We start from the raw sequence: 25,830 nt of genomic DNA on the forward strand, positions 1-25,830 counted from the left end.
AAGGGAAAACCCCTATGCTCAGTTCGTAACGTCAGGTAGCTGGAGTTTAGCCCCTAAGCTACTCTCGATCTCTCCGCTTCAGTCCTTGACTAGTGTGCAGAATACTCCATTTGTTGGAGTTGGAGACAGTGAGTTGGTAGTTTTATCTACACAACTAATAAGCTAGCTGTAGATGCTGTACACATGTATGTTATTAATCCTAGATCCTCCTCAGGGCCTAGGGCTAGGGACCAATAGGATTCTATGGCTAATCTTGAAGGCAACCCTTGTAAGCCAATTGGAGCTCCCGAGCCTTTTCTTAGAAGCAACAAAGACGAGGTGTGCTGCACTACCCCTTCGTTTATCGCCAACCTGCTCAGAAATGACGGAATGACTCCAGTGTCTGGTGTTAGTGAGAACGTTAGTGCTTGGTAAGTTTTCTCCGGACTAGCATCTGTATGGGGTGGGGGTGTTCACATGACCACTATTACATGTACTTGCGTAAAAGTTTAAATTTAGCATTGACAGCCAAATATAACAGTTGTAATGGACTAGTGTATGGGGTGGGGGTGTTCACATGACCACTATTACATGTACTTGCGTAAAAGTTTAAATTTAGCATTGACAGCCAAATATAACAGTTGTAATGGGGCAAGGCCCTCTTTAGCTCCCACAAATCTTTATTATGCTAAGTATCTATACTATTTATTATTAGCTAGCTGGTTAGGGTACAAATAGGTGCATCGCCATGTACAACTAGTACTGTTTATGAGCTGTTACCAATAGTGTAGTGTGAAAGAATGTTAATGGGGGGAGGTTCATGATTAACGCAAAGAGTGGGTTCTGGGTTGTGCCCCCAGGAAAGGCTCCATGTGGACTACACGAAACAACACGAGTGCCCAATCGTGAATCTTATTAACATTCCTTATCATGTTTTGGCTGATTGCATTAGGGGGAAGCTGGGCATTATAATTTTTTTTTTATGTTTAGCTGAGCATCATTGTTACATCCTCATGTGCCCATTTGTAATAACTGAGCTCCTCAGACGGTTTAATTTTAAGTGTACTGTAGAACCCCCATGTGCATGCATATACATAATGTAAGTTCTCGATCCTGATGGCATTCATGACGTTGTACAACCATATCAATGTGAAATGGGGTGGAAGTGTACGTTAATTACGTAACTTCTTTACTGTACAATGCATTTGAAAAGTCCACATCACCAAAAGTTGTAAGTTGCACAATATTTATTGTTGGTCTGATCTTATCAGTGAATCATGGTTATTATAGCCACCAGAATACGTACATGCATGTGGTAAAGCTATTTGTGGTTGTGTATGTGTGTCATCATCTGTGTGTTGTTGCATAATGCATAATTGCTAAATGTTAATGTACCACCACTACATTTTGAAGAGAAGCTATGCACATGTTCATTAAGGCTTCTTTTTATTTGTTAGCTTCGGCATTAAGCGCTATAGCTATTTGGTAGCTATAAGAGTGAGCTTCACTGTCGTAAGTAGCAGCTTTGCAACACCCCTTTCGATAACCAACTGTGCCGAGGAATTTTTTCACCACAAGTGCTTTGATTAACACATTTACACTCTAAATTGTAGCAGCTCAGTAGTGTGTACACTGTAGTTCTTGAGCTGTAGTTACTTGATGGACTTATTATTGTGTACATGACCATCATCAGGTACATGACCATCAGGCATGTGTGTATGTGTGTGCCAATGTAGTCTGGGGGCCAAACATTTTCTCGGGGGAGAAGGGAAAAGAAAAGGTCAGGAGACTCTAGCAGCATTTCCGTGTGCTCTTAGCTCATTTCATTGGTTCTATCAAAATTCCCCAGAGGCAATACTCTCATTTCAGATTTTGCCCCCGAGAGATATTAGGTCTGGCCCCGAAACTTGTGCCAATGCATGTCAATGTATTATTTTACTCAGTGTACTGTAGCAACTAGAGCTTGTGTACCCATCAATCGGCCAATTGTGATGTCACTGACATGCATATGTCATTTATCCTGTGTAGCCGTGTTTGTGATGAGAGTGGTGATGTGGTTGAGGGAGCACGGCCATTAATGCCCCCCACCATTGAAGAGCTGGAGGCCATCGAGAGTGAGGGCAACAAAGGGCAAAAGAAAGACGATGAAGAACCCCATGACAAATTGTAAGTTTGTCTCGATCCTGCACAGTAAATGTTGTTTAGGAGTGTATGTAAGTGTATGTAACATGTATGTGCACAGTACCCCTCAAATGACCATAGTCTCCCATAGCAGCTTGTAGGTAAAAAAATTGAAAAATAACCCCCCCCCCCCCCTTCATACAGGATGAGCAGTCTGATACGAGCGGAGAGTCCACCGGCAGAGAAAAGGTCCTTACAGCCTCCCACTTTAGCTGAGCTGGACGCCCTCAAGGAAGATGACAAGGCAGACCCTCAGGCTAGGTGAGTTCCACGGGGGTTCGGGAGTTTCTGTTTTGTCTATGTCACATATCAACGTCCAGCCGATCCCTATTGGTATAGCCAGAAATAATTATGGTAAAATATACGTACAGTGTACGTGTAGCTTTATAAGTAGTTTTGAGCTGAGTACTTCAATTTCAGAATTGCGTGGCTTTGAGACATTTCTGAAACTACATACAAAAAAATATATGTTATATTAACAGTGATTTGCACTGTCGTGAATGTACCATTAACTTATATACATGTAATTTACATGTAGTTTACCTTTCATACATATAATTCACTATGTGTATAATTATTATGATATTTTACTAGTCATGTAATGCCCCTTGCAGTAAGATCCCCGAGAAAGGTCTCCACATGAGAGATCTGAGGAAGTTTCTCCTCCCAGAAGCTCTGGCCTCTCTGGAACTTGACACAAAGGACGACGATTACTGGCAAGCGTGGAATGACACGTTTAAGATATTTCTAGCCACCATTGCCGACAAAAATGGAAATTTCTTTGCCTATCAATTCCTGCGAAAGATCTTTAATCCTCTACGCAAGTGTGGTAACTGTAGAAAGTACAATACAAGTGTGCTAGTGACTGAGAATAACCCTCTCGAGTTGTTCATCACCGACCGAGGCATATTGGGACGAATTAAAGTCCACTGCATCAATTGTGGGGAGACAGAGCCCCTTGTTTCGTGCGAAGACCCAGAAGAGATCCCAACGGACGTAAAATCTCTGATCACCTTGGAAAAAACCAAGGGGAATTTTGTGAAGAGGTTTACTCATCACGAGGTACTCCATGATCTGATGGAGCTCTTGCACATTGCGGCCATCGAGCACTGTGCAGAGAACAAGAAGAGACATTTGGAGCTGGCTGAATTTCTTCTCGTTAATGCACGCAAGGTCTGCGAACAGTGGTGTCGTTTGGAATATCGCGAACTTCGTGTCAAGAAGTTTATTCGATTTCGTGAAGAAGTGCTACTCGTGGCGCACAACCCCTCCTACATGCCTGCCTGTACACGCGAGTACATGGAAATGTACGAAATGATGGCCAATTCATTCCGTCAAAATCGAGATCACATTCATACGATCCTTCAGGCGATCAAGGATTCCTTGATAGATTCCCCTTCGCGTTCGCAATGCATGTTCTGGATTGCCATTGCCCTTCTGCATGCTGAGAACTACTACAAGTTCAAGCAAAAGTATGACCCTCGATCGTGTATGCGTATAGACGAAGGTGAATACTGGGCCTTACATGATCGCTATATTGGCCTTGATGCTCCAGTCGGGGTTAAAAAGATTCCTGTAGTTTTCGTACTTTTCGAGCTGCCCCGTTTTTACCATTATATTGAGTTTTTGGAAAAGAACTGTGGTCGACGAGCAAAGATCTATTTGACTAAGGAAGAGCGATACGAATTGGGAAGAGCTGAAAAAGAAGCAATAAAGCGAGGATTCTCACGACCGAAAAAAACCGGGGTGATTATTTCGCCAGAGAAACATCTGGACTTTCTGATGAGGCAGGAGGAGCTCGTGAAGATGACAAGGTGAGGTACTTGTTAGTATTGACATGGTATGTACATGTATGTGCACGTACATACATAAAAATAGAAGCCTCTCTTGCACCCCTTTTTTAGCATCAATTATGTCTAAGAGCATTCATTGTAAGCTTCACGAAACGTTATCAATCCATTGAGCTAAATATTTGAAACAAGCGAAATCCAGAGTAAACTACATGTAGTTTACATTTACTAACTAGAGAAAACGAGTTCACCAGTTGTGTAAATGCATGCATTAATTGCTTGTACACACTAAAACGCAGCAATGGCCTTTTTTTGACCTAACATGTAGTGCTACTATTACGACCTGGGAATAAACCTAACTTATGTCCTGACACAACATGCATGTGTGTACAGTATAAGTACTAGTACATGTACATGTACATGCAAAACATGCTATCATGCTTTGCATTGTTCTCACAGGAACAAGGAGTTTGTCAGTGCCTTCAACAAAAAGCAACAGGATAGCAAAAAAAGGAAGAGAGAAAAACGAAGAGCGATCAAAGGCATTGACACTAGCAAAACTACTAGTAAAACCATTGACAAGAAGATTTCTTCAGTGAAAGAACCTCATTCTATTTCCCAACAGAATACCGCCCAAGTCAAGGAAGAGGCTGATGCATTGAAGGATGTATGTAAGGATGAAGAGAAAGTCACTGAAAAACCTGCAAACAAATCGAATGGCACCAAGATAGAAGAGGAGCTTGAAGTCAACCCTGCAAATTTGCATGACAAGAAAAATGATGAAGCAGACCTGTCAGGAGATATCGATTCAGATGGAAGACCTGCGGACATCTTCGGTTCCAATAAACCAGCTGCAGAAGGTATAGACTCTTGCACGTTGAAATATTCTCAAAATGATCCTGATACCGCCAGCATGCAGTCGAGCTCTTCTATTGTTGAAGTGCCTTCAGGTTTCACGTCACCGCCTGTAGAGGCACTGGATTCCCCACTAGATCCTGCGCTAGAGTTACAATCTAAGCCATTGAACCTCAAGCCACATCTTGACACTTTAGATCGCCTATCATCACACGAATCCAAACAAACTCTGGACCCATTAGATCGCATATTGGTACCAGACCCAAAACCTAACTTGGACCCGCTAGACCACTCATTGTCATTGTACCCAAAGCCTATGTTGGGCCCATTTGACCCCCCATTATTGTCGGACCCAAAGCCTAAGTTGGATTCTCCAAACATCCCCTTATCACCAGGCGCAAAGCCTAAGTTGGACTTACTTGAGCGCTCATTGTCACCGGGACCAAGGCCCATGCTTGTCCCATCTGACCCCCCATTCTTATCGGACCCAAAGCCTAAGTTGGATCTACTAGACCGCTCCTTGTCACCAGATGTACGTGTAAAGCCTAAGTTAGACCTATTTGACCGCTCCCTGTCACCGGGGCCGAACCCTAAGGTGAAGCCATTAGATTGCGTCTCTTCATCAAAACCAGAACTGAAGTTGGATCCACTAGATCGCCCATTGTCCCCAGACCTAAAGTCTAAGTCAAAATCACTTGGCCCCTGGCTCTCACCAGGCCCAACATTGTCGCCTGACCCAAAGCTAGAGCTCGATGACACTGAAGAATTCCTCGACCTCCAATCATATCTCAACTCGCAGCCTAAAATGGACCAAGCAGAAGTAGACGCCTTAATTGAATCAAATTCTTACATCAAGCGGTCACTAGAAATGTACGCCAAAATGAACCCTGCACGTAAGAGTAGCCCACTCGGAGACTTCCCGAAAGAATCTCCTGCTGTACACCCACCATCATATGACGCATCCCAATCATCGTTGAATCTTTCTTCTGATACCCGTGAGTCAAAAGAGTGGCCGTGTGCAATGATACTTTCTACCAATGATATACATGTGAAAACCCCAAAGGATGCACTTGTAGTAGACCCAATCGAAAAGAAAAAATTGCTGGAAGAAGCCATTCGAGCAAAGGTAGTTGAGGAGCATGGTCCCATCGATGATCAAGCAATTTTGGTTGTGGAAGAAGGAAAATCGCCTGTCAGTATTCAGGAGTGGGTTGACAACAAATACTTAGACACAGAAGCAGTGGACGAAATAGGGCGACAACTTTTGGAGAAGTTCTCTGGAAAATCCACTGATGAGCCTTCTGCCACCAATAGTAAAGAGTCAAGGAGTAAGCTACTGTACTTTAACGAACTTTTGAGAGAGTGTCTCCTAGAAGAAGAAGCGAAGGCTAAAGTAAAGCGTTCAACACCAACAGAATCGACTGAACAGGAATGCAAAGAAAACGATGAAATGGTAAAATCTCTGCTTTTTACACAAGCTCACTCCACCATTCAAACTCTCCTTGAGTGTGGCGATGCATCCAGGCTGGGGCTGTATCTAGACTGTGTCTATCAAAAGGAAGTAATGGATAGTTTTCTCTGTCATATTGATGAGAAGGTGTGCAACAGAGCACTTGATATGGACCCAGATGAGATTAGAGAGACGGCACGGTTGTCTGTCGTCGATTACCGGAATGTAATTGCTTCAGAGCTGAAGAAGCACTCTGAGAAAAAGAAGAAAAGAAAAGCAAGGATAATCGCACCTGAGGTGGGTTGTTAATGTACATGTACGAGGTTACCATTACACTGCAGTTGTGTGCATTAAAAGTTTACTGTACTGCATTCACGCTGTACATGAATCACAATCCTTGACTGCACTGCCACAGGTTGATCCAGCATTCAAGGGTAAAATGAATCCAGGCTCGTATTCGTTCCGTGGTTTGGCTGTAGGGGGTGAGAATCAGCCTAGCAACCTCCCCCGCAATGCCATGATGTGTACCCAGGTTTCTACGGACCTACTCAGATCTCAGGGTTACAAGGTGAGAGCGTTCTCAATGAACAACATGACTGTACAAAATATAGGCACAGTGAGCTGCATACATGACAGTACGAACAGTAGTTACTTTGAAAGTTTGAGTGTAGGGTCAGTTACTATGATTTGTGCTATACAATGTGTGTGTTACTACATGTACCAATAATTCCCTAGGTGGACACAGATTGCAAGATGGTGTCTGTGATTGCAGACAATGATGGAGTGATTCAGAAGATTGTGGAAGGTTTGGACACTGCAGAGGACATGCAGCACTTCATCGAAAGACAACTCAAAGTCCCCAAGAAGAACATTACTGACGGGGCAGGCTACATGGTGTTGCCTAGCAGCAATAAGCCTGGTGGCATTGTTGGCTGGAAAAATGCTAAAGGTGGTTGTTAATTAAGTGATGCTTATACACATGTGTACATGTATATTCAGAACAAATTTTAGCTGACAGATCGACATACGTAAGGTTCTCTCTCTAAGTCAACGGTCTTTAGTTTTCTTGGCAGTATGTAATGTAACATTGCAAAGAGATGTACTTACTGTATGTGAAATTTAGTATGGTGCTGTACATTGTACACTAATGTGCCTGTTTTAATCGATGTTCAGAGGAGCCAGTGAAGTTCACAGGGAACCCGAAGAAAGCCAAAAAGAAGGCTAAGAAACTGGCAAAAGAACCAAAAGGTACATGTACAAGAAGTGTCAGGCATTAACCTACTTGAAAATGTACATGTACATTTGAAAGCATGCATAAAAAAATGCTTAGGCGTATACATGTTGATTTGGTCATTTTGACACCATTGCTTTTTGCGTTGATAAAACAGGCCCCAGATTAGTAGTCACTGTAGCAATTGTAAAGCGTTCATGGCTAAGTATGTGTAGCGTTTTAACTAAAATTGTGGAACAGAATTCACAAGTTTTCTAAGTTGCTACTTGTATGTTGTGGGTACAGAGTACATGTACACTCCCCTACTTACATGTACTCCCTGCAATAATCTGGCTTCATTAACTCTTTCCTACAGCTAAAAAGAATGAGGGTGAGCGAATCACACTGGGCAAACGTTCTTTTACCCATGATGAGATCCGTGAAATGTCTACTGGAGACCATCCTCTAATGGAGGGTCTTCCTGACATCGACCTCGATGTTGACCCCTTCGACGTGGAGGCTCTCAAGGCCATGCACCCCTGGCTCAAGGTACATGTACTTTACATCTGTACAATTACAATTATGTTTACACGAGTCCTGACAAAACTTGTATTACACAATTGTACATGTATTTGTGTTGCTTGTACATGTATTATACATGTATCGTATTTCTCCAATTAAATACTGGGCAGGCATAAACACTGGTAATTGAGGAAAAAGTGCACAGTGTGCATCACACTGTCTGGAATATTTATATATCCCACTGTCAGGCACTAGCTAGCACCTGAGTGCTTAATTCCTAGTCTTTAGTCCATGTATATTAAGGTGTTTTTGGAAGAGGCACTAACACAAGTCTGATGGCTAGAGAAGATTGGTCATCTTCAAGGATACTAACTAGTACATGTTGAAGCACAAAAATATTAATAGTTATTGTGTGCATTTCATGAAAATAAAAATGTTATCTCGAAGGGTGGATCAGCATAGAGGTAAAAGTTCGCTGTGGCTTAGCGGTTTCTCACTTTTGTAGCTACCCAATAGTGGTTATAAGTTGAATAGAAACGTTGTGCAAACAGAACATGCCTACGCATGATTCTGAGGAGACTGCAACAGCCTTCATTAACTGTACCTGTAACTCGAGAAAGACTTTACAAATCCACAAATCAAAATTCCATAAAGTGGCTAGAACCCTACATATACGATGTAGATTTTGTCGCATTGCAACCGTTGAGCAGTTACAGCAAAAATACAGACAGACAGACTCCTACACACACACAACACACGCACACAGCCTTATCGTATCTGTTGTGCGGCTACGCCTCGAGGCATAATCATTTAAATGATTGTATACACTGTGTATACTTTACATCACTTGTTGTTAATTAATAATCTTGCTTTTTTACACCTGCACTGCACTACTGGCTAGTAGTGGGAACTCTTTGTCCATTGCTTTATTGCTAAACCCTATAGCGATCTCTGGCTAGCTCTACATGTATGCTCCAACAAAATGTCTGGCTAACACGTGCAATGATTAGACATACGTACATAGTGACCGGATTTTGTCAGGTGTCAGACTGTAATTTTGAGCCCTGCACTAGTGGGAACTCTTGGTCCATTGCTTTATTGTTGCAACACTCTATAAGTGAACGTTGGTGTACCGTACACAACTATGTTTGATTCTCTCCTACAGATTGTTGAAAATGCTGTGATGGAGCCTAAAAATGAAGAGGAGCGTCAAGCAGTGTACGATAAAATGATGACCCCGGTCCCGGTGAAGGGTCTTGACCCTGATACCCCTCGACATATTATTGCTTTGCCTCAAGGTCGAGAGAATGCCGAAGGTTCGTGGATTATGCAAAATCTACTTATTACTATCAGTCTCACATATATTAAGAGGTCTAGGGTATCTTCCCCCTGAAAGAAAATCTGATACGCGGTTATATGAACATCAATGGATGTAATAGAATGCATGTGAATATGGGTGTACTTTGAAGTCATGTACTAGAGCCAAGTGCTTAAAACCTTCTCACACTGTCTTCTGTAAAGCCAGCACTCAAGAATATTATAACTATACATGATCAAAACAGAGTGTGAAGTGTACACAATAATGCACTAGGCATGCATGTATACTTTGTACATACACTGTACATGTACCATCTCTTCTAAGCAGCTATATTCATGTACATGTATTATACTTATGAATAATTTTTCTCATGCACTGCAGATTATTCCAAGAATGGTGTTGACCCGGTGGAAGAGTACAAGGCAAACTTTAAGCTTTCTTCGCAGCTCAAGTCCGAGATTAGCGCACACAGCAATAAGGACACAAGCATATCAGAAGAAAAACTTTCGGGAGGGATACCACAAAAAATGTCTTCAAGACTTCCTGATTCTCCTACAGTAAGCACATCAGAAAAAAAAGTTTCAGGAGGGATACCACAAAAAATGTCTTCAAGACTTCCTGATTCTCCTACAGTAAGCACATCAGAAGAAAAACTTTCGGGAGGGATACCACAAAAAATGTCTTCAAGACTTCCTGATTCTCCTACAGTAAGCACATCAGAAGAAAAACTTTCGGGAGGGATACCACAAAAAATGTCTTCAAGACTTCCTGATTCTCCTACAGTAAGCACATCAGAAAAAAAACTTTTGGGAGGGATACCACAAAAAATGTCTTCAAGACTTCCTGATTCTCCTACAGTAAGCACATCAGAAGAAAAACTTTCGGGAGGGATACCACAAAAAATGTCTTCAAGACTTCCTGATTCTCCTACAGTAAGCCCACGAAAGAAATTTTCAAAAGTTCCCGATTCTCCTGCAGTAAGCCCTCGAAAGAAATTTTCTAAATTTCCTGATTCTCAAGCAGACACGTCACCTTTACTGTCAATGCTAGAGCCTCATTTGTATAGCCCAGAGAAGAAGGTGAGTGACGATGACGAGCAGAGACGCAAGCTGTTAACAAAGGAACAGGAGAGAGATGTCCTGGAATCAACTGAGATTATTGATTTGTTGAAGGCCAAGGCCGATAAGAAAAAGAATAAGAATAAAACAATAAACTACGAGGAGTCTAGTATCCCACATCGACAGATGAGAAGTAAGTGTGTGTGTGTTATGTATTTCAATGCATGGGGACACCATGTATATAGTACGTACACTCAGTGTGAGTTTGTTCTTGTTTTAACCTGATACGAGTGCATACTTTTTTTTTAACAATCATGGCAACAGTCGAATGTACCATAATAATCTTGATGTACATGTACATGTAAGTACGTGGTGTAAGTACAGTGTGGCAGCTATCTAATCTTCAAAAACTCATGTCATGTTGTACGGTACATCTGAACTGTTCTTTGCATGGGTCAGTCAGTAGTCTTATACATGTAGCCTTATGTAGCCTCGTACATGTACGTAGGATTGACCAGTTACATTATAATACAGTACATGAATTAAGGTTACGATGCAGTGTTCGCCCACGCAGTAATTATCAGTAGTAAATCAAGCTTGTCTTGACAGTACACACTAGTCGTTATTATTTTTATATGCATGCTCTTTTGCCAGCAAGGCAATTATCTATTTAAACGAGGAAAGGGGCAGGGCGGCTCGAAACAATTTCTGAACAGTCATCAAGTTAGCGTGGAGAAGCCAGCTAGTAAACTTTGTTTTCAATTTGTAGATAGTTAGGAGCAAGAACTCTTCGAGCCGCCCTCAGGAATATCATAAACTGCTGGTAGGTCACTGTTTAGTTCTTGTTAGAGTCTTTCTTTCTCTAATATTTGACGACTAAAATCGGCTGACCATAATATTTTTGCGGTAAAGTTGTGCCATCTAGTTAGCGTACTGATAGCTAGCAAGCGCTGTAATAGTTACTTATGAGCAGTGCAACAGTATAGACACATAAAATAATAGAAACATTGTCTTTCTTTCTCACAAAACAAAAAAACTCATGAATAATTCATGAGCGAACACTGCATCGTAACCTATAAGTACATAATTTTTTTGTTTTTACAGTTCTGGATGCTATGGAAGTTCCATATCGTTTGGATAACATTATGGTAATGACTGAACCTGTCATGGATGGAGGCCTTATTAGCAAAATCACCCTGCTACCTTTCGAAAATTCAAGTGAGTTACAAATGGTTTTATACCTACAATGTATACATGTATAATGGAATGTGGCTCTCTGCGTGTGCTGCATTGCATGTACATTAATTGTAGCATTGTGCAATTTTACATGATAAGTATCTTGATTGAGCCTTCTTATCAGTTTCATAGATCTACATGTATATATACACATGCCTGATTATTTTTCAAAATGGTTTGTATATTTTCTCACGTACTGTACAATCATGTATGTAACACTCAGTAGACTAATACACGTTTTAGGCAGATTTCGCTCCCCATGCACAGATGATGTCCCCCAGCCTAAGTCGTCGTCCCAGGTATCACAAGTGATTCAGAAGTATTCTTCCCGAAACCCATCTGAGAATACTTTTCAAGACTCTCGTTTAGCCAAGAACCTGAGGAGAAAAGTCAAAAAGCGACAAGCTGCTCTTAAATCAACGTTGCTCACAAAAACAGATTCCCAGTCAGTTGATTCTATTGATGATACAAAATCAAGCAGCTCCGCAGCTAGTCTGGGGGGGAGCTCCGACAAAAGTGATGAATTGGTAGTCAGAAAACAAGAAAGCCAAGTGTCAACATCTAGTAGATTGATGGACAAGACTCGTGAAGATTTGTTTGCTAGTCAAGGAGAGAGCAGCCTGATGAAAAGACAAGACAGTCAACGATCGACGGCTAGCAGTAGTGGTGTGGACGATATTGATGAGAGTTTGGAAGGCGAGAACAGTGCCAATGGGAAGGCAAGAATGACGGCAAGAGATCGATTCAAGACATGTGCCAACTGTAACACCTTAATTAAGGACAGGATACAGCTGTGCTCTGGCTGCAAGAAGGTCGCTTATTGTAATTCTATGTGTCAGAAAGCCAACTGGAAAACGCACAAGAAAACATGCACATATGCTGCAAAGAAAAGAACCGGGTAGTCTAGACAGCTATTAATTTTATATAGATTAGAGTGAGTATAGATAATTTTTATGGGCTATAATATATAAATTAATGGTAGATAGAATATAAAAACTCTTCTGCCTGGCAATTATTTTGTACAGTGATGCATGCATGTAAATCTATTTTTATTTTGTTACAAAATGGATGTAGAAGATCTATAGAGATCAATGCATTGATTGTGTTGCATTCCATTCAAGTCTGTGTATACGTGTTGCCAAACACCACTTATAGCTATCATAGTATGGCTTTATTAATAGATGATATATATAGCTAGCTCTCAGTAGAAAAGGGTACGTGTTATAGAGACCACTGTCTATAAAGATGGGTATGAGATTGTCACTGAAGACGGTGTTGAGGGACTGTGTTCTCATGCTGTGTGGGACTGTCCTAGGAATTCTCTTAGCCCAAGGATTCATGACCACCCACAGAGATCAACCGATTGCTCATCTCACAAAGAGGGAGTACCCACTGGCTGCAAGTGTCAGCTTCACTCAAACTGATTCACAGAAATCCACAGAAAGACCAAAGACAATTGCCCAAGAATTGAATGTATCCACTCTCCAGCCACTTTACATTGGTGTTGTTACAGCTCAGAAGTTGCTTTCCACCAGAGCAGCAGCTATTAACCACACTTGGGGAGAAAAGGCACCCAAACTAGAGTTTTTCTCGTCAGTTGATTACGCGGATAGTACACTTGGTCTACCAGTAGTGTGTTTAGATGGAGTTGACGACACCTATCCTCCACAGAAGAAAGTGTTCCGAATGCTCAAGTACATGCATGATCACTACATCAACGAGTACAACTGGTTTATGCGTGCCAATGATGATGTTTATGTACGTGTGGAGCATTTGATGCACTTTCTCAGCGAACTTGATCCATCGAAGATATTGTACATCGGGAAACCACAAGACCTGGAAAGAATCAAAATCAAGCCCCACGAGCACTATTGTATGGGGGGACCTGGGGTTATTTTCAGTCGTGCCCTCCTGATAAAACTTGCTCCTCATTTGGAAGCTTGTCTAGATGAAGTGGTGTCGTGGAATGAAGATTTGGAGGTGGGACGTTGCATCAGTAGGAGACTTGGAGTGCAGTGCACATGGAACTACGAGGTATGTTAGGAATTGAACAATGTTCCATAAAAAAAATACACATACTCTGTACCAAATTAAAGGGGCTGAGATAACCATAACACATGCATGCATGCACACGTTTCCACCCATACAAATGTATGACTTATGATACCCCTCCCCCTCTCCACACACAAACAATGTAAGATGGGTCAGCTCTTCATGAATGACTACTCTAAAGGAGATATATTCAAGACACCAGACGTCTACGACAATCAAAAACTACGTAACGCACTGACCGTCCACTCATTCAAAGACCCAAATATGATGCATAGAATTCACCAGTACTATGTCGAAATAGCAATCAGTAATTCAATGTCAAGAACAAAAGAGCTGAAAAGGGACCTACAAAAGATATCCAAACTAACAAAAAGAAAACGAGCTTTTGCTTGAATAGCTTTAAATGTGGTTTGGCACTAGCTTCGGTACTGGGTAGCAATGGCCATATTTATACAACACTCATACAATAGCCTCATCTTTCCTCGTTTTGTCTCGTGGCTTTCATCATGTTTTCAGTCACCTGATTTTATACTGTTTATTTATCTCCAACAAATGGAGCACACAGAAAAAATTGTTGTCTCTGGGATAATTAAATATGATATAAATGATGTAACATGATTGTATGAATTTTGCAGTAGTCCGGGAATACATATACAGTGATAGTTATAAAGAGTTATGTGGAAACAGCAGGTATATAGTACTGGAGTGAAACATCCTCATGAAGAAGGAATATTTGTAGACCACGTCCATCAATCACATCTGTACAATGTGAAACATACAGCAATTTGATTGATTGTCATATTGCAAAAGAACCCTCCCCCCCTCTAATACAAGCTATTGCCTAGTAGATGGGACCAAGCCTGTACATTCATCACTGTACACTGAAATCGGTTACTCAACTATTTGGTTACTCAACTATTTACAACACCTTAGTTGCCATGGTACACATGCATATGCATGTATGCTGACTTGTATGGTACGTGTATCATTACTTAGTTACTTTCCATTCTTTCCCCTTTTTCCCTACCCCATTCACTTACCATGGCTATGCTGACTTGAGAAGTATATCACTACTTAGTTACCATGCTATGCTGTGGTATCACTACTTAGTTACCGTGCTTAATGATCAATAAAATACCAGTTAGCTAAGATGCAATACAATATGGGAAAACATAATCCCATTATTAACCACAACAACATCTTAGTTACCGTGCTATTTTGACAATGATCAGATATGTTTCTTAGGTAAAAAATACAAAATGGAGCAACAATGTTTCTGTGCGCTCATATTTGCCAGTTAAAACCATGCGCACGCATATAAAAACATGTAGTACAGGACTGTGGATTCATCAGTAATTACCTCCAAAATACAACATCAAAGGCACTAGTATCCACTCAGTTAAGTCATAATCCATAATGGAAGTGAATTTCTGGACAGCAAAGTGGGCAAATAACTTTACCACACAGTGCAGTCAAAGCATTTTTTGTCAAGCACTACAAAGGTTTCTGTTTACAAACACAGCCACGCAGGCGTATAATTGAAATCTATTGTACTTAATTGACACTGGCCACAACACACATGGGCCCCACACCACTTCATGTATAATTTTGCTTATATACATGAATATAACAACTTACTACATATGACTTTGGTTGGGACAAATTGTCCTTGGACAAACTGGCTAAACTTTCTAATATCCACGCGTGCCTCACACATTGTCAAGTCATTGTCTCTGCTCTCACTCATTGATGTATCTTGAAAATGATGGTTTTGCAGGTCCTTAAAGTATGTTGTGACTGTTACTGAGTCTGTTTGTAGTTTTATGTTCAGTTCTCCATTCATGTTTGCGGAAATAGTCTATAGCGAAAAGGAAATAAATAATAATGTGAGAGTTTCTACTACAGTCTTTTAATTACAAATGAGTACCTTGTTTATAATGACGTATTCATAATAATAACGTATTCATAATACAAGCCAGGTGGATACAGTGATCAGGCTATCAATAGAAAACAGTTGTCCTAGCTTTGCCATGCCCCTGTGTGAGATGCACACACTGGCATTGTACATAACATACGGTACATGTACACGTACACCTTTCATGGGGTACATAAAACCATTCATATCACGTTGTCAAAGGTTAACAAGCGTAATAAAAGTCGTCCCTTCCGTTTTTATTACAAAGTCACGTAGCCTCGAGGCATAATTTGGTAAGGGATGGTTGTGATATAGCATGAGAATTCTCGTGTTGTATGCAATGTACTAGCAGAAGAACCTCCCAGGATATGGAAAAAGAAGGTAATGGCGAATTAGACAAAGCGCTTTGGTGGAAAGAGTTGGATTTAGAGCACTATGGCTTTTGCCCTCTATTGTGTTGGTTGAGAAGGCTTGCACACTAGTCTGAATGAAGCCAGAAGAGGCTCCCATCGACTGAGTACCTCTACGATGGTCATATGGTCGGGATGTCTGAGCTTGGTTCCGTCTACAGGTTATGGTAAGTCTTTATACCTCCAATTGCTGCTTGTGAAAACAACCCGACCATACGACGAGAGCCTCGTTTGGCTTCAGACTAGTGTGCAAGCTTTCAATGGAGGGCAGCTTCACGAAACTCGGTCATTGAGACAAAAAATATTACGGAATAGATTCTGAGTACATATAAATGAATATTGCAAGCTGCGCTGTGCTAATGCCTCTCAGCATGTTTTGCTTCGCTCTAGACATAATGTAATAAATGTTGGCATAAAATTTGCAACTGTTGACAATGAACATTCATAAAAGAAGAAGTCTAATACTATATTACTAGAATATTTTGCTGGTGAAACTATCTAACTATTGCGTTAGGGCAAGGATCGATTTTATTCGACACCAAAGCTTAAACATCAAAACATGAGTGCATGTAATCCATCATGCTGCTTTTTCAAGCCTGTACAGACATTATAGTACCTGCACACTCAAACAGACTAAGGCTAACTCATAAGAAAGTGTGTTCATAAGAAAGTGTGTTTGAACAGATGATCCTACCAAAGATTCTGAAGAGACTGTAACAGCCTTTACTGTATGTAAACTTAGCCATATAACTTGAGAAGCTTTTAATTTGCAAACCCATGAATCAAAATACAAAAAGAGAACATGGCTAGAAGCCTATAGAAGCTGTTAGTTTTTGTCACCTTGCAACCATTGAGCAGTTACAGCTGGTACACAGACAGACACACAAACAGTCAGCTTTACCATATCTCTCGTGCGGCTACGCCTCGAGGCATAATGATAATGCATTTCAACTAACCACAAAGTTGCTCATTGTCTTCATTCTGTCCACTATATTCTTCAGCAGCTTCAGAGGAGGAAGATAAATACTAACCTGCAGAGGGGTGTGGTAAATGTAACTGGAATAAATTCACAATTGCCTAACGATTAGCGGGAGTAGCAGGCCCCCCTATTTTCAAATGTAAGATTAGGCATGCATGCACAAAGTAAAAAACACTCCGTAAGTTACTTAGATTATGCTGTACCAATTTATCCGAAGACATCAAAACCATTCAATGACCAACCCACACTTGTACGCATGTACACACGGGAATAGTGTGAAGTAAAGTGTATACACTACAGGCCATTTAGTTTTGAGTCCTTGTTGGAATGTTTTTCCCAATACAGTAATAATTAAAGTTTCAGATTGAATGCAGCTACGTACACATTAGACAGCCAAAGAAAGACTGGACTTTACAATCCTATGATGAGGGAACTTTTAGTGCTGCTGTCTTTTTTGCTTGCCACTACAGGCAGCATGGATGTCTACATAGAGCACGACGAAGACAGAATATGTAAACATACTGCCCCGCAGACTCTGCTGTGTCCCAGTGTCGACCAATACGCCAGTCAATACAGTCACATTTCAAACGTCACCATACATTTGTCTGGAAAGGTAACCGTATCGTCTTTGGTACATTTTCAAAACGTCTCTGACTTGTCTATTATTGGAGTCTCTGAGTCTAAAAAGGCAAACATCGCATGTACTAGGTCAGGATTCCGGTTTGTTCACGTACATTCTCTAACAATTTTAAACGTAATATTTGTCAATTGTGGAGCCGAGTATTTGTTTCAGAACAACACCGTGACAACAGCCATCATCATCACTAGTTGTAGCGGTGTGTCGCTAACCAACGTTGACATCACAAACAGTAGTGAAACCTCCTTGCTTATTGAGAACACTGCAGGGAAAATTTCTCTTCTAAACACTCGTGTTTATAACAATATATTGGGAGGTCATAGTAAACCAGGTGGATCGTTTGCTGGAGGAGTACAGATATTCTTTGGTGCAGATGCCAACAGAAGTAATTATGAAATTTTGAAATGCAACTTTTTCGATATCATGACACCCAATTACACAGAGTTTGTTGATCCACTTCAGCTAGATACGAGTAATTGGCTAGAATATGGAGTTGGAGGCGGGCTATCTATCACTTTCAGTAAACATTCATCAGATCATAAAGTGGTAATTGAAAATTGTACATTTGAAAACAACACAGCGCCATGGGGAGCCGGAATGTATGTTAAATTCTTAAGCTTTTGTGTCAACAACTCTGTTACAGTTAAGAACACGACATTTCGAGGCTGCAAAGCACAAGGAGGTGGTGGAATGGTTGTGGGTTTTGCTAAACGAGTACTAACTACGATCAACAATAATTCAGTTTCTGTAATAAAAACCACATTTTACAACAATGATGGACAGTTTGGAGCGGGCACGTACATATTTTCATTTTTGGGAGATTCAGAATTCACCAATAGAGGAATAAATTTCTCTAACTGTAGCTGGATAGGCAACACTGCCACATATAGTCCAGCTGTGGATGTATCACCTTCTCGATTTGACTACATTAATAATGCAGGACTTCTACCAATCCCCGTATTCGAAAACTGTAAATTCATAAATAACACCATTTACTTCAAGGAAGAAAACGGAAGTAAACTAGTGACCGCAGGTGTCTTCGTTATTTCTCGTTTTACTGTTCGATTTGTTGGCTCCATTCTTTTTGAAAACAATGCCTACAGTGCATTGTTGCTCAATTCAGGACAAATGATCCTAGAGCAAAACACACGAGTTCAATTTATCAACAATACAGGATTCCGTGGTGGAGCTATTGCCTTACATGGTTCCTCATCAATACTCATCAGCATAAACAGTCAAGTTGAGTTTTACAACAACTCCGCTACAGAATATGGTGGTGCTATTTTTTATTATACAATAGAACAGCGGGACTTTTTCATAAGTCGGTCGTGTTTTCTACAATACAGTGGAGATAGTGAAATAGCTGTTGGTAATCGAAACATCAATTTTGTTTTCATTGGCAACACTGCTCCTCTTGGCGGATCTTCTATTTTTACTTCGACATTTTTATCGTGTTTCTATAGATACAGAGGGAGCATTGAAGGACATCAAGTTGAGGATTTTCTTGAAGATATCGGAAATTTTACCTTTGAAACTGCAAACAACACAGCAAGGTCTCTTGGCACAACTGGATATTTGTTCAATAATGAGATTGGAAACAAAACCCTGATATCAACACCAGGAATGAGCCTTCACCTACCTTTCACAGTGCAAGACGAACTGAAGCAAACCTTACAATCCGAATTCTTCGTAGAAGTAATTGGTGAGAACGATAGCTTTTTTTCTAATAGCCACTACACTATCAATAATTCTGTCATACTTTATGGTACTGAAAATGTCACGGGGTGTTTGACTGTTAGTACACAGCATGCTCATCGTCTTCTTCAGTATTCTATAGAGGTTAAACTTGAGCAGTGTCCACCGGGCTTCTACCACGACAATCAGACATTATCTTGTCGCTGTTCTGCCTACAATGAAAGCACTGCCTACTATGGAATAACCAAGTGTAAAGTTCATACCTACAGGGTTATCATCGAGGGTGGCTACTGGGCTGGATACACCCCCCAGAAAAATGACCTTTATACCGCTCAATGCCCTTTCCAATTCTGCAGTTTGAATACTACTACTAGAAGAGAGCAAATACTCCCTAATTCGAGAGAAGATCTTGTGAATAATTCCTTCTTTTGTGACTCAACGCGCCAAGGGATACTTTGCGGGCAATGCAAGTGGGGGCATTCTACATTCTATCATTCCAAGACATTTACTTGCGGAAAGAATGATAACTGTGATTACGGGATCATCTTCTACATTTTTTCAGAGCTTTTTCCAGTGTTCATATTTTTCACAGTTATAGTTTTATTGGATTTCAGTTTTACGACAGGATCTAGAAATGGGTTTATCTTCTTCAGTCAGATGGTGACCATTTTAGAATTTGACCATTCGTTCAATGATGAGTTCCTCAAAGCTCTACAGGTAGGATACAATATATTTTACGGCATCTTCAATATTGATTTCTTTTCAGTGGAACCATTATCCTTTTGTCTTTTCAAGCACGCTACAGTAATGGACGTACTCGCTTTTAAGTACATCACCACAGTGATTGCTCTAGCCCTTGTGATACTAGTGGTTGTATGTATGAGCTACTGCATGTGCTGCACAAAGCTGTGCACAGCATTGAAAAAAAAGGTGAACACTCGAGCATCAGTGCTGCATGGACTTTCTGCATTCATTGTTATCTGCTATGCTGAATGCGTTCGAGTATCGTTTTTTATACTAAGGTACATAACACTGAGAGGAGCTGGTGGCAGTAGTGGACCAAACATGATTTTTTACGGAGGAATTGAATACTTAGGAGAAAACCATGTGATCTATGCGATGCCTGCAATTGTCAGTCTGGTAACAATAGCTTCAATACCACCAATTCTACTGCTTGCTTATCCATCTGTTTTGAAAATATTAGAGACATGTGAACTGAGCGAACATCGGCTAGTGCTGGGTGCCCTGAGAGTGACTCGATTCAATTCACTGATGCCTATGTTTGATGTATTCCAGGGTTGTTTCAAAGACAGCTACTCGTTTTTTGCAGGACTCTATTTCATCTATCGCGCAGCTATATTAATACCATACTCTTTCAGTGGAATCGTATTTGAGCATACTTCTGTGACTGCTTTAATCCTCATTCTAATCTTGGGCATTCACTCCGCTGTGCAACCATACAAGTCGAAACAACACAATACCATTGATAGCTTGCTTTTTCTAAATCTGGCCGCAATCAACGGATTAACGGTATTGGCGATTCAATTAGCACATGTTCCGTCCACAAAAAACGAAAGTCTGGCACATGGCATGGCCTACATACAAGTGTTGCTGATATATACACCCATAATGGTTTTAGTTGCAATCTGTAGTCTAAAGCTGTATGGTCTGGTTAAAAAGCTAATGAACAGGTCAGGTGAAGTACACGTGATATCTGATCATGAGTTTCTGGTCCATTTGGATAGTGTGGACAGGTCAGTAGAACAAGAGACAAATGAATTTGAGAGTAACTACAACCAAAGTAACTGAACAATGTGCACAGCAAATATATACGACACTTATCAACTCTTATTTTAGCACAAAACCATTTTATAAATACATTCACTTAGTTCTAACTTGACCGTAAAAAAATGATGCACTCCTAACACATACAGCTAGTATATAGGTACTGATTCATCCTGAAAACTGTTAATTTAAATGCAGCGTTAGCTTGAAAGTGACACAAATAATTTTTCTGTTGGTTTTGTTTCTCTACTTTGCTAAGCTGTCAATAGTTTTTAACTGCTGCTATACGTGCAATCATGTTTATTGGCTTTAATAATGCTAATTATGCACTGGCTACATTTAATAGCAGTCCCACCCACAAACTCCTTTCAATGTACAATGTAGATGTTATACACGTGTACGTACATGTACATGCTGGGAATAGTGTAACGAAGCAGTTAAGCACATTTATAGACTTGAGCGGAGTATAATTATGGTGAAATCTTTCCTATTTACCGAGTGTTATTTGCTCAGAAAAACAATGAACTTCAAGTCAATTAAGATATATTTAAACAGGCGTACACTGACACAGATACCATACACTGCTTACATCAATTTCTGGCATGTCTGGCTCCTGGTAATCTGGCCATAATCTTACTGGTACCACGGCAACGGGTATATCATGTACCACTGTTCGATGAGCACCAGTCATTGTTGGCTGTGTGTATGGCAGCAAGGAATGAAGATTATACACATGTACACACACTGTACATGTATCTGAATAGTGATAATTGTGCATGGAACGTACCATAGTACATAACTTGCAAGCAAAACTAAGCAGACCAATATGAACTCTAAACAACGCCTAAAGGGCCACGATTTGATTTCAAAACATAGCTAGCTTACATGTACTTCATTGGAGACCAGAATCAGTTTAATGAGATTCTGTTCAGCTTGTTAGTGGAAACTTCTTGCACAGGCTACAGTATTATACTGGTAAATATCAATGCAGTATTTTAAGTGTAGGTAGTTAGAATTCATATAGTTGACTACATTGTACGAAACTTAGATCTACTACACACTTATATATGCTTTTCAGTGTGGTATTACAGCCATAGCATAAAATGGTGTCGTCAAGGGTAAGCACTACTCTAAGCCCGTTGTAAACTTGGTATAATTATAAACACCAACAATGAACATTAAGCAGTGTGTACTAGTAGTGCTGCACGTGCATGTATGTATAGGCACATATAATGAAGCGAGTTTTATTATGTTCATGTACACTGATTATTACGCAGCAGTAGTGAACATCACGACTAGCAACATTGAGTCAGACATGTTTGAGTTAACATACAAACGTACCAATAAGATCTCCAGTGTTAGACAAGGTCCCTGCTTTTTGGTCAATTTTATCTTCAGCACCTGAGCAGTGAGAGCTGATTTGAGGGCTCTGCTTAGTTGCTCTATATTCAGCTCCAGGTAGATCTCATTGCTTTCATCTTTGCCTTCAATACGGTACTCATCAAACACGTTGCTCTGGAGTTCGAAAGTTTGCCATATTCAATTGCACGCATAATATCATTTGGGCAACAGAGATGACTCAATAGTAGTATATCACACATAGGATAGTCAGTTAATACAGTGGAAGTAAAGTGATACTAGAGTTTGGACCTTTTTTTTTTTATCAACCATGTACTATCCTGACTTGGGTAAATTTGTTGCCTTGGATCAACTTAAAAGGGCATTGGCCTAGAAGTGGAAAACGCCTCATCAAAGCTCAAACATTACTTAAAAGCACACTGTGTTAACTAGTAACTTGAGCTGCAATTATAAAATGTTAGCTCAGTGTGTGAATAAATGGTGTGCATCTACGTAGTTGGAGAAGAAGAGCTGTATTTGTAAAGTATTTTGGATATTTCTTACTTGAGAAAGCTCACACCAAATATTGGCTCCGCCTACTGGACCTCGTCCCCCAGATATAACAAAGCACACTTTATCTGAGGAGAGTCGAAGAACACATGCCTTGACACTTCTTGCTAAGGTCGACACAACACCTAGCAAGACAAACAATAACAATACTCATACTTTCATTAGAGTACCATGTACAATTGCAGATTCAACTCCACTTACGTGACAAATGGTCAATACAGGTAATATCCAGCAGCTTTGCTCGGAACCTCATGTTTCAAGCACAGCATAGATTATGTTTTCAGTTAGCCTGGGGATTTCATCTCTTCTTGCGGCCTGGAATCGAAGCTTGTTTTCCAGGGGAAACTCCGATGATTAGTCAAAAGTTTCGCGCCAAAGTGGGCGTGACACCATCAGTGTACGGCAGTGAACGAATGTTTTACTGAAATAAGCGGATTTGTGCTGGTTTTACGGAGATATACAGCCAGCTGCAACCCCCTTTTTTCCCAAACATCTTGTATCAGTCCCTCTCTGTAGCTACGCTGTCCTCACACCTCACACCCCAGCTGGCTGTCACTTGGATTTCTGACTAGGTGAGTCTCTTAAGTAGAGTTTTAGGAGAGAGAGATAAAACTATACTTGGTAGAGTGCTAGCCATCTATTAAAATTAATACACATGTATAATCCTCTAGGTTCTTTCACCTCTTTTTCTGTATCTATCTATCTATGTTTCTATTTTCCTGCCTACAGTCGTAGCTATACACCATGTGTATGTACATGTGGATAAGACATTTACTTTCTATTCCCAGAATATGGCATCCATTGAGGACCGGATGGATGGGTTTGAGCGGATGGAGAAGATTGGAGAGGGAACTTACGGAGTGGTGTACAAGGCTCGGCTAAAAGATGGTGGTCACACTGTAGCACTGAAAAAAATCAGATTGGACACGTAAGATGATACTAATAAAGTGTGCGTATGTCCATATGGAAGGGAATTATTGTCTGTACTCTGTTATGAGTAATTCAGAGATCACTCACTTTTGTGTGTAAATGTACTCTTCTACCTTGTTAAGTGGCATTGATGTTTTAGTGTGCAATTTATATATACTCCTGTTCTAGCTGTTAGTAGTAACTCTAAAACTTTGACAACCCTCTCCGCACACAAACAGGGAATGTGAAGGAATCCCTTCCACTGCCCTCAGAGAAATCTCCCTCCTACTGGAACTAAACCACCCCAACATTGTCAGTCTGCTGGAAGTATTGCACTGTGACAGGAAACTCTTCTTGGTCTTTGAGTATCTCGATTACGATTTAAAAAAGTACATGGACACTAATCTTCCCAACGGTGGAATGCCACTTGAATATGCCAAGGTTGGTCGTTTTCAATGTACTCTAATTGCATGTTGAATACTCTAGCCTCATCCCGTTATGTTCGTTATAAAGAGACCATGGCGTAATATACACCCGTGGGGTTTAGGGAGGAATTTGATGTACTGAAGAGGTTGGGTATCGGTGACTCATCAACATTTCACTAACTATTAACTATTCTTTTTCACAGAGCTATACATATCAGATACTGGAGGGTGTCCAGTTCTGTCACAGTCACAGGGTGCTTCACCGAGATCTCAAACCTCAGAACCTCTTGGTAAATGCACATGGAGTTATTAAACTTGCTGACTTTGGACTTGCACGAGCCTTTGGTGTGCCTGTCAGAACCTACACACATGAGGTAATGGCTTGGATGTTGTTTGTTTCAGTCTGTCTTGGTTATAAGTTCTTGGCTTACGTTGCATAGCTATGAATCCTTGAATTGTAATATAACTTAGAGACCAAGTGTACCCATGGCACAGCGTGCACCAATAGGGTTTAGAGAGGAATTTGGTGTACTGAAGAGAATTGTAATGTAATTATACATGCGTTACTGCAGTGCCTTTTTAGCATCAAATAGTTCATGCTCTCCCTTATAAGGTGCATCGTTAGTGTCTTGTTGCTGCAGGTGGTCACTCTATGGTACAGATCGCCAGAGTTGCTGCTAGGGTCCCAGTACTACTCCACACCTGTGGATATCTGGAGTATTGGCTGCATCTTTTCTGAGATGGTACCTGATTGTCGGTAGATCTATATAGTAGTATTTGTGTGAATGTATAATTATGTGTGGGTAAGAACAGCAGTGTTTTTGAGCGTAGAAATTACTAAGGACCTATACAATTCCACTAGCAAATGTATATCGCTTTCTATTTGTATTGGTGGCCATTAACATATTTACTTTAATGAATCCATGTACACTTTGCTGTATTATACACCTATTACACATTATTATGGTTACGTGTACATAATTATATAGCTAACCAGAAGACCTTTGTTTCCTGGAGACTCTGAGATAGACCAGTTGTTTAGAATATTCCGAACATTGGGCACTCCTGACGAGAGCATATGGCCTGGAGTTACCTCCCTCCCCGACTACAAGAGTACATTTCCAAAATGGCCACGACGAAAGCTGGAGAGTGTAACCAAGGTTGTGCAGAATGATGGCGTGGATCTACTCACCGTAAGCTCTTTCCCATTTTGCTGTATACACAGACCACAGTGAACATGTACTATGATAATGTGTTGTTTTCCCCTCAGAAAATGCTGATATATGAGCCTTCAAAACGGATCTCAGCACTGAACAGCCTCAGGCATCCATACTTCAGTAATGTTAAGCTCCCCTATCTACAAGACATTGTCTAAGTTGTATAATAGCAAGCAAATCTCCTCACCATCACCAGATCATCGTTAATAGAGAAATTTTATGATCCCGTTCTAAGAACTATTATTATTTTATAATAATATTATAAATCTGTTTTATGAACATAACAGGATGATCTATGT

The 25,830-nt window shown here is 40.5% G+C and overlaps 5 protein-coding genes across 6 annotated transcripts; 4 read left to right on the top strand and 1 right to left on the bottom strand.

The window, feature by feature from the left end:
- Position 1: 1 nt before the first annotated feature.
- On the top strand, positions 2–12,699 carry LOC135343680 (uncharacterized). 2 transcript variants are annotated; one of them, XM_064540657.1, is made up of 14 exons: positions 2–128; positions 215–410; positions 2,008–2,145; positions 2,305–2,421; positions 2,775–3,974; positions 4,410–6,552; positions 6,671–6,823; positions 6,991–7,204; positions 7,429–7,503; positions 7,842–8,014; positions 9,153–9,303; positions 9,687–10,556; positions 11,468–11,581; positions 11,867–12,699. In XM_064540657.1, exons 2-14 carry the CDS (start codon positions 244–246, stop codon positions 12,499–12,501), a joined length of 6,150 nt encoding a protein of 2,049 aa, XP_064396727.1. In that variant the 5' UTR covers positions 2–128; positions 215–243; the 3' UTR covers positions 12,502–12,699. The 2 variants fall into 2 exon arrangements, with proteins under 2 accessions (XP_064396727.1, XP_064396728.1); XM_064540658.1 differs by having other exon boundaries at positions 10–128; positions 204–410.
- Positions 12,700–12,835: 136 nt separating this feature from the next.
- LOC135343693 (chondroitin sulfate synthase 1-like) lies at positions 12,836–14,044 on the top strand. Its single transcript, XM_064540676.1, has 2 exons — positions 12,836–13,633; positions 13,799–14,044. Exons 1-2 carry the CDS (start codon positions 12,845–12,847, stop codon positions 14,042–14,044), a joined length of 1,035 nt encoding a protein of 344 aa, XP_064396746.1. The 5' UTR covers positions 12,836–12,844.
- Positions 14,045–14,267: 223 nt separating this feature from the next.
- Positions 14,268–23,338, bottom strand: LOC135343696 (checkpoint protein HUS1-like). Its single transcript, XM_064540680.1, has 7 exons — positions 23,182–23,338; positions 22,975–23,105; positions 22,414–22,587; positions 21,662–21,769; positions 16,933–17,007; positions 15,290–15,509; positions 14,268–14,410 (listed from the first exon to the last, which is right to left on the bottom strand). The coding sequence occupies exons 1-7, from the start codon at positions 23,231–23,233 to the stop codon at positions 14,325–14,327; spliced, it is 846 nt and encodes a 281-aa protein (XP_064396750.1). The 5' UTR covers positions 23,234–23,338; the 3' UTR covers positions 14,268–14,324.
- On the top strand, positions 17,113–21,532 carry LOC135343682 (uncharacterized). Its single transcript, XM_064540661.1, has one exon. The coding sequence runs from the start codon at positions 17,377–17,379 to the stop codon at positions 21,094–21,096; it is 3,720 nt and encodes a 1,239-aa protein (XP_064396731.1). The 5' UTR covers positions 17,113–17,376; the 3' UTR covers positions 21,097–21,532.
- A 67-nt stretch (positions 23,339–23,405) lies between the features above and the next one.
- Positions 23,406–25,801, top strand: LOC135343694 (cyclin-dependent kinase 2-like). Its single transcript, XM_064540677.1, has 7 exons — positions 23,406–23,552; positions 23,769–23,908; positions 24,129–24,330; positions 24,518–24,688; positions 24,956–25,057; positions 25,304–25,507; positions 25,585–25,801. The coding sequence occupies exons 2-7, from the start codon at positions 23,772–23,774 to the stop codon at positions 25,687–25,689; spliced, it is 921 nt and encodes a 306-aa protein (XP_064396747.1). The 5' UTR covers positions 23,406–23,552; positions 23,769–23,771; the 3' UTR covers positions 25,690–25,801.
- The last annotated feature ends 29 nt before the right edge of the window (positions 25,802–25,830 follow it).

This window comes from Halichondria panicea, chromosome 11 (genome assembly GCF_963675165.1).
Source record: "Halichondria panicea chromosome 11, odHalPani1.1, whole genome shotgun sequence".
Classification (NCBI taxonomy): domain Eukaryota; kingdom Metazoa; phylum Porifera; class Demospongiae; order Suberitida; family Halichondriidae; genus Halichondria; species Halichondria panicea.